The sequence below is a fragment of the Terrapene carolina genome, unplaced genomic scaffold, assembly GCF_002925995.2.
Source record: "Terrapene carolina triunguis isolate 2854851 unplaced genomic scaffold, T_m_triunguis-2.0 Scaffold23, whole genome shotgun sequence".
In the NCBI taxonomy this organism is placed as follows: Eukaryota; Metazoa; Chordata; order Testudines; family Emydidae; genus Terrapene; species Terrapene triunguis.
This window is the reverse complement of record NW_020664374.1, coordinates 28,125,209-28,133,774: the sequence shown is the minus strand read 5'-3', so window position 1 is coordinate 28,133,774 and position 8,566 is coordinate 28,125,209. Positions and strand designations below refer to the sequence as shown.

At 38.9% G+C, this 8,566-nt stretch overlaps 1 protein-coding gene across 1 annotated transcript in view; it reads left to right on the top strand.

The window, feature by feature from the left end:
* Positions 1-8,566, top strand: part of LOC112112035 (dystrophin) — a 1,981,667-nt gene that overhangs the window by 552,532 nt on the left and 1,420,569 nt on the right. Inside the window, exons 3-5 of the mRNA XM_026649948.1 lie at positions 2,597-2,689; positions 4,560-4,637; positions 8,318-8,410. Coding sequence (XP_026505733.1) covers positions 2,597-2,689; positions 4,560-4,637; positions 8,318-8,410 — 264 coding nt within the window. The remainder of the gene's footprint in view (positions 1-2,596; positions 2,690-4,559; positions 4,638-8,317; positions 8,411-8,566) is intronic.

The window sequence follows — 8,566 nt, the reverse complement described above, 5'->3', positions numbered from 1 at the left end:
ACACACACACACACACACACACACACAAATCAAAAGTGTTGTCGCTGACAAGTGTTGGTGTAAAGAGTGCTTTGTCTGCAGGAATGCTGTCCTGCCGACAACGCTAATGCTGCTTATTTGGGGTGGAAGTTTTCTGTCAGCAGGAGAGCTCTCTCCTGCCGACAAACAGCGGCTACACTGCCTGCCTTTTACCAGCATAGCTGTAGCTGCACAGCTGTGTCACTAAAAGCTGCATAGTGTAAACATAGCCTTGGGTCCCCAGTGTGGTTTAACCTGTTCCTCCCCACTGTTCTAAGAGCTGAATAGGCTTCATTAGGAGCCTCTTTGTTATGTTAAAGTGCTCAAATGAGAGCTGAAATTACTTGAGATGGGACAGTGTTTCTACCCCAGCCTGCAAAGAGCTGAAAATTACTAAGAGACTGATGTGTAGAGGTCACAGCAAAGAACCATGTGGCAGGAGAAGGTGCCTGACTGTCAGCCGGCGAACGAGCAGATGGCAAGGCAACGAGTGGCTGGCAGGGCGGCCAGCAGAGAGGAACCGTTGGCGGGAGGGCCAGGTGGCAAGGAACTACGGCTGGCAGGGCAGCCAGCCAGAGCAAGTGCAAGCAAGGTGCCTTCTTCCCCAGGAGTGCAGTGAACTCACACAGTTGCACCTCTGAACCCTGGGTCCTCACTGACCAAGGACAACCACTGTGAGTGGGGTATGGTGAGGGAGCAGAGAGGGGCACAGAAAAAGGAACTTTTGGTTGTAGAACCCAAGCTTCTGCCTCCTGCCCCCGCAGGGAAGAGTGGTGGGGGAGGCTGAGTGGGGCTGGGGGCCGGGACCACGGCAGGTAGCAGCGTGCCACTCAAAATCGGCTTGCATGTTTGGCACACGTGCCGTAGGTTGCCGACCCCTGGATTACACATTGCATGTGCACACTGTGCTTCTTGTGTCAGTGGTGCATGTCCTCATCGGGGCACTTGGGTATAGAATTTTTTATTGGCCTCTGCAGGTGATTGTCTGATGTCCTAAATCATGCTCCTGTGTCATCACTGTAAAACACTCTATCAGAGCTGTCCATCATACTAAACACACTGTAAGAAATGGAGCAGATTGAATATTATTTGTTAAATAGAAAATTTAACTAAGATTGGAAGGGGTTGTCTTTGTGAATCATATGAATCTATTCAGTATCATCTGACACATTTCACAAGCAATCAAATGGCAATGTATGGGTTATTAGCTTAGTGGCTTATGTTGGAGCTTCAGATTTGGTTAGTGTGAGCTGCACTGAGCACTGGAGTGATTGAGTGAGTAACTGTGAACAGAAAAAATCCAAAACCATTAAGCTTCCTTATTGAGTGACTGATTCACTGCCTCTTACTCCCACACAGATCTGTGATAAAAGGCCCAGTTATATCCAGGGTGTGGCTTAATCTCCAGTGAATCAAAATACAGATATTTCATGACAAATCAATCTCTGAAGCTTCACAAATAAGCAAGTATATTGTGCTCAGAGACAGATGAATCAACCCAAAATCTTAGCATCCACAAAACAGTCATTAGATTTTGTTCTGGTTCTCGGCCAGCTCTAATACAAAGTCACAAAACTATCAGTTATCAAATAAATGTGAAGGTAAAACCACACATCAGCTAAGCATTATAAAAATCACCTTGCTGTTTCATTCTACTTTATTCATTAATCAGTGACATAAGCATTAACTTAAAAACCTGACTTGATTTTAGAAAAGATAAAAACCACCTTTTTTCACCCCCTTCAGCCAGTGAAAAGCAAGGGAGGAAATCTTACGTCCCCCCACTCCCCCGTATATGGTATGATTCAATACGTGTCCAAATGTTAACCATGGTGCCTGATCCTGTAAGGTTCTGAACCTTTCAATTAAAATGGATTCAGATGACAGCTGAGGGTGTTCAACTCATCTACAGTTTGAGTATAAGACTTGGAAGTGACACTTAGCTGTTTTCTGATAGTTTGGGGGTTTTGTTTCTCACCTTTGTGTAAAAGATCCTCCTTGACGTTTAAAATTAATATTTCTCTCCTTTTTCATTTGGCAAATATTAATTAATTTCCCTGTTGTTTTTCCCCCTGCAACTTAGTCAGCAAGCCTAGTTTGTCTCCCAGCTTTATGGATGTTGTCAATAACTAAGTGTAGAGTTCTGCTATTACAGTATAAATTAATAGTGGGAGCACAAAAATATTTGGCTTTTTATAAGTTTCAGACAGATGATGACTATCTTGTAATTTAGAGAATTAATGTGTGGTGTGCATTCCTCACCAAGTAAAAATCATTTTAAGTTACTTTGAAATTAGGGTCTCAGCTATTAGACAGTGCCTGTTCAACAAGGACATTTGTGAGAAGAGTCTTATTTGTATCAATTTATATGCAAGCTATTCTCCTGTTTCGTCTTGTAGGACAACTGCTATATTTAGTAGAGCAATGTTTTGACATATTCTGCATTTTTAAAATGTACAAGTGCTCACAACTCCATGGTTCTAACCTCACATTTTAATAAGAGTGATATTGTGAAAGATAATCATTTCTATCCCTTGCTGGTTTAGCTAACAACATGCCATTGTTATATTTATTTCAGTTTGGGAAGCACTATATTGAAGACCTATTTAATGATTTTCGAGATGGACGAAGACTTCTGGAGCTCCTTGAAGGTTTTACAGGCCAAAAACTTGTATGTATACATTTTTGTAATTACAAACCTTACTGTACTTTTCCACATGGCAGTCTTGCAAGATATTGATAGTTGGCTAAAATCACACTAGTATTTCTCAATGGATACGTCAGACAAAGTGCTGAGCACTCCTATGAGGTGCTGAGCATCCTCAACTAATCCTGCCTTCAGTTCGAGTTGAGGGAACTCAGCACCTGTTAGGATCAAGCCTCTAATCCTGAGTCATGCTGAACACCATCAACACCTATTGACTTCAGTAGGCGTTGAGGACAGTGCTTAATTTGTAACTAAAGACATGCCGGGGCTCAAGCAAATTTTTTACTTTCATAACTGATGCAGCAAGCCTAGAGGTGCCAGGGCTATGAACTGCCAAGATTAGAGGTGCCGGGGCTCAGCCCTGACACAAATTAAGCACTGGTGGAGGCTCTCAGCATCTCTGAGGATAGGTACCTAAATTGGACAGGTGCCACAGTTAAGTATGTATTCTAAAAGTGAATTTCATCTTTGACCCCTTGTTTTGTTTAGTACCTCACTAGAGATATTTGTTAAAAACCTTGTGGACCTATTTTATAAACATTTGGTGACCATATTAATTTTTACACTTTATACTATCTTCTATCTGATCAGCCACACATGATGAAATATATCATCAATGATTGCCATATATGCAGCTAATTATGGGAAAACCTCAAAAGCTTTGATAAATCATATTTTGGAGATTTGTTCTAACTTGTATGCAGCATCGCTTTTCCCCTTCTTTTCCTTGTTTGAGCATAATATATTTCTCTCCCTCCAACTTAGAACTTTGCTTATATTTTGTATTTATTTGGAGATGCTTTTTTCTTTAAATTTAATTCTTTTAAAAAAAATAAAATAAAATTCTTCTTCCTCTTTGACAAATGATGGCAGAAGGTAGTAGTCCATCTGCATGAGGACTCTGGGTTGCTAATGTTAGTGTAGCTGAATCAAATGCTAGCAAAGATGGGATATTTTTTAAAAAAAATATTCCTACTGTAGACAGGTTTTGAGAAGGATTCTGCCTTCCTAAAGCAGAATTAATCCTGGAGCTCTCCCTGGACTGGTGAGCACAACTGAGCCTGGGAGTAGCAGGTTCATAATAGTGCAGGTGCAAATGGTAACAATATGGCCATTCACTAAGGATGTAAAGCAGACATCCCCTTTGTACACTAAAGGGAAGCTAGGCTTTCTCAGTTAAATAGTTTAACTCTGATATACAGAAATTGGTTTTATAATAAATTATGTAGAATTAGACAGACTTTTTTCACAGAGTTGACATTTAAAATATATGTCTTGAAGTAACCTGACTAAAGGGAATCAAATCTGCCCTTACTAACATGTAAATGCTAAAAGAACACAGCAAAAATATTTGGATTCTTGCCTGTTGAATTTCCTTTTTGTTTTTCGTGAGCTTGAGAGCTTTCTCTTAAACTTTCTCATAAATGTAGGGAAACAAGCTGACAACATGAGTCACATTCCAGAGAGGAGATACTTGCAAATATTATACATGCTGATGCTTATCTGGTTGGTTGTCATGGTAATGTTCCTAAATTGTTCTGTGGCAAGGGAGATTAATCATAATAAAAATAACCTGAATTTATCTGATTCCTATATACATTTTGATTATATGTTCACTCAAAAAATGTCAATAACCATTTTAGCCCTCAAATTAAGATTGTTTGTTTCACAATTGTCTTTATTTAGTAGTTTAAATTCTACTTTGCATATATATAGAAATAATTATAGTATCGTCTCCAAAATAGTCATAAGTTTGTGAAATACAAATCCATGAACTTAAAGAAGTGGTCTCATTATATTCAGCATTTTTTTTTTAATTTAAATGTGCTTACAGGCAAAAGAAAAGGGCTCCACAAGAGTTCATGCTCTGAACAATGTCAACAAAGCACTGCAGGTCTTGCAGAAAAATAACGTAAGTAATCACCTGGACAAGGTCAGAACACGCATTAGACATCATGCTTAATGTTTTATAAGTGATAGCTCAACCCCTGGATACAGGATACAGTTTCTAAAGTCCACTATACATCAAAGCAATGGTACTAATGTGACTTAACTTATCTATGGGTTCTGCAACATGGCTGTCTGTTTGTGCCAAATATAATTCAGATGTTTTCTGGCAGCAGGTTTTAAAGTAGCTGAATAATAAATCTGTAATGAATGCTATTTGAAGCCTGATCCAGTGCAATTCTTTGTTAATGTGGTGTTACAATAAATATTAAAAGTGTTCATTACCGTAAGTCATCCTTAGTAAAATAGGAGTTGATTCTAGCTATCAGAATTTCAACTCATTAAACAGTTGCTTTCAAAATACGGTAGAGTGATGTCTAAACATCTGAGGTTTTTCTTAGGAGAAACAATTTCTAGTATATTTCCTTAGGTGTTTATGGGATAACAACATTAAAGATGTGAGCCAGGTTAAACCCCCCCCCCCCCGCACATTCCATTCTATTCTGTTAAGATTGACACTTCAGGCCAATATGCTTCTTATAATGTTGGAGTAAATATTCCCTTAGTATCTACCTCTTACAGGCATTCTAATTGACCAATAACTTTATCAGACATGTTTAGTGGCCAACTAATTATATCACAACCCTCCCCTCCGCCCCCTCAAGAATAGATTCAAATTAATAATAACATTCACTTAAAACCCAGTAAGCTGTGATGGAATAGTAATCACGCATTCTGAGCCGCATATTCTATTGGATTTCTTGATAGGTACAGTAAGTCTTTCAATGTGCTTGAGTTCAGCTGGTACATGGATTCATTGATTTTCTAACTCTGAGGTAACGTGTACCTAGCTGAGCATTTGTGCATAAGTCAAAGTGATTTAACGGGAGTGTTAAATTGGTAATAGAGATCTTTACGGGAGGCCATACATTTTTAATGAAATTTTTTAAAAAGTTGCCAATTCTGCATCACTGAAAGGATGCGATGTGCAATAGACAATTGTATATCACTCTGAAAAAATTCAGTGGTCAAATATTTGTCAATGTGCTAAAAACACTTCATTACATGCATACAGTATAATATTACTTTTTAAAATTGTTTAAAACATCTGTTTACGGGGGCATTAGGAAAATGTGCTAGTGGGTTGTTCATTGAAATTCTAGCACATAGCTACAGTGCCTTTCTAATGTGTACAGGAAGTACAGCTCATACAGCAAGCTTCTTTCAAATAATGCTAAGAGTATGTCAAGGTTGTTTAGGACAGGGTTAAAATTGACCCTTTTAATAGGTTAAGGCTTCATCATGTATATTATGCAGTGTCAGATTATAAAACTAAAAACCCTCTCTAAAAAACCTTCTCCCGCAATTGTAGTTCTTTGAATCCATGGCCTCTGAATGGTCACACGTGTAGGATGTGTATACTGCTAAGCTTCAGAAACCTCTGAAAAGCAGCATCTGTTGGGCTCCAGGAGTGTCCCATTACAGCACCAAATATTTGGCGCCAAGACTCTAAAAGGAGCATGTGGTTCCAAGTACTTCTGCTAAACTTTAGAGTCCTAAAAGGGGAGAAGAAGGTGAATGGGGTAGTATAAATAACCAGAGGGGACTATATTCAAAGAGTTTCTGATGTGTATCTTAAAATTGCTTCTCTGTAGTCCCAGGGATTACAGTAAGGAGACGTAACAGGGAAGCCTGCTCCTTCTCTCTGGTTTGGGGGAGCAGTCCTTCTTCACAGCTCCCCCTCAGTAATGGCTGGGGCAGTGAGAATCCCACTTGTGGCAAACTAATGATCAGTCCATTCAGTAAGTGAACTGAGAAGCTGTAATGAAACAGGCATTGCAGGACTGCCCTTTTAAGACAACCCTTGAATCTAGATGCTAAATTGAGAGAATAGTGCTGTGTAAGATTATGTACAAATCTCCAGGTAGAAGCCCTACGGGTTTCTAAAATGGAAATGTTCCGAAGGCAGGCAACTTATTCCACTTTAGCCATGGTAGACTGACTTCTAAGACCCTGAGGTACTGTTATTCTGGCTTATATATAACAAGTCTCAATGGCCAGCCAAATGCATTGTGACAAAATATGTGTGGATTTGTCATTCTGTTTACACTGATCCTTAAGGGATACAGAATGTGTAGGGGATGCCCTAAATGATTTCATCCTAGGCAAGTCAGAGCCCATTTGTCATCTAGGGAATGGCATCTAATGTCCTCGTGGAAAGTGTACCGAGAGACTACTGATCTGATTCTGATCTGACTCAGACACTGCTATTTGTAACAGTTTAATAATTCTCAAAGAAAAAAAAGTGTCATTCTGAGTTCTCAGATTTTTTCAGTTAAGAAAAAGAAGTTACATTTTTTGGAAAAATTCTGGCTGTGGGCAGGAGGCTAGTGTAAATGACCCCACACAGGTGTATAGCAACTCTGCAAAATCAGCCTGTGCCCTTGTGGTGCCTGCTTCTGGCAATCATGCAAAAATGATTTCTACTAGTTTCAGGAGTTAGCTGTGTAGTACAGGGCTCCATGAGTCCACGTGCTGAGTGCAGATCATGATGTTGACCCCATAGTCTCACTCTAGATACAGTTTTGGCCATACAGGAGTTGAACTTGCATGTTAAAAAAGATACTTGAGAAAGGTGTTTCAAACTCAGGACATGATTTCACAAGGTGTTGCCTCTTTTGATATACTGAGCACCCTGGTCTCCCAATGTAAGAAATGAGAGGTGAAGGTGCTCAATACTTCACAAAGAGTACTCAGCATCTTGAAGGACAAGGCCCCCAGGGGGAGGCTATTACCCCAGAGTAATGTGCTGGAGTGGCAAATTCAGAGAACCATATTTGGGAAATGCAGTAGGGTGTGCTCCAGGCAACAAGCCCTGACCTCCTCCCTGTCCTCCAAAATGCATCGTCTGCTGGCAAAACTCTCAATGACTTCAATATGGGTATCTCGTACATCTCGAAAGAGTTAATGAAACATTACATTGCAATCACAAAGACAGGAAAGAAGAAAATGGGATCTCCCACATAAATGTTAAAGGGGCTGGCTGTACATAGGTTCTTTTCTTTTTTTCCTTTTTTTTCCTTGCCAAATATGCATTGCAATATTACTAGAGGGTTTTTATTTTTGGTAAAATGTAACTTGTAAAACAAAATGTGCAAAGTGACAGTTTTGAAGTTGCTGTGGGAACCTTATTGTGTGTATTTCCTTGAAGTGTCTGTTTGTGATTTTTAATTGTGCAGTCTTAATATTGCATTAACATGTAGGGGTGGATTTGTATTTAATTATTGTATTTTAACTTTATATTTTCACTTAACTTTAGAGCTTGGACAGTTATATCTCCATATCGCTAACTCTGCCACTTGCTTTTTGCCTGCACTTTAATTGTTTCATTTCTCAAATAAGCATTGAATGTTTACTTTTGCCAATGTATGCACCCTCACAAAAACAAAACAACGCCCCAACCTATTATAATATTTAAAAATGTGGTTTAAACAAACTGGTTCAAGATTAATCAGATAACTACTTCAAATGCCTATATTTCTCAAAATCCAAAATAAATTACATTTTTGTCATGGTTTCTTTCACAAAATGCACTAGTATCCAAATACTTTTTCATACAGTACTTATTTTGCATTTCTCCAATAGGTTGATTTGGTGAATATTGGAAGCACAGACATAGTGGATGGAAATCATAAACTGACCCTTGGATTGATCTGGAATATAATTCTCCATTGGCAGGTGAGGGATACTGTTGAAGGTTCTCTCTGAAATGTGTGTTACATGATCCTTGCATGTTGTTACCCACCCAAACTATAAAACAACATAGGCATTTCAAACAAAATAAGGCCATTCACCAAGTCCTCATTTCTTAAATGAGCAAATTTGATAATGGTT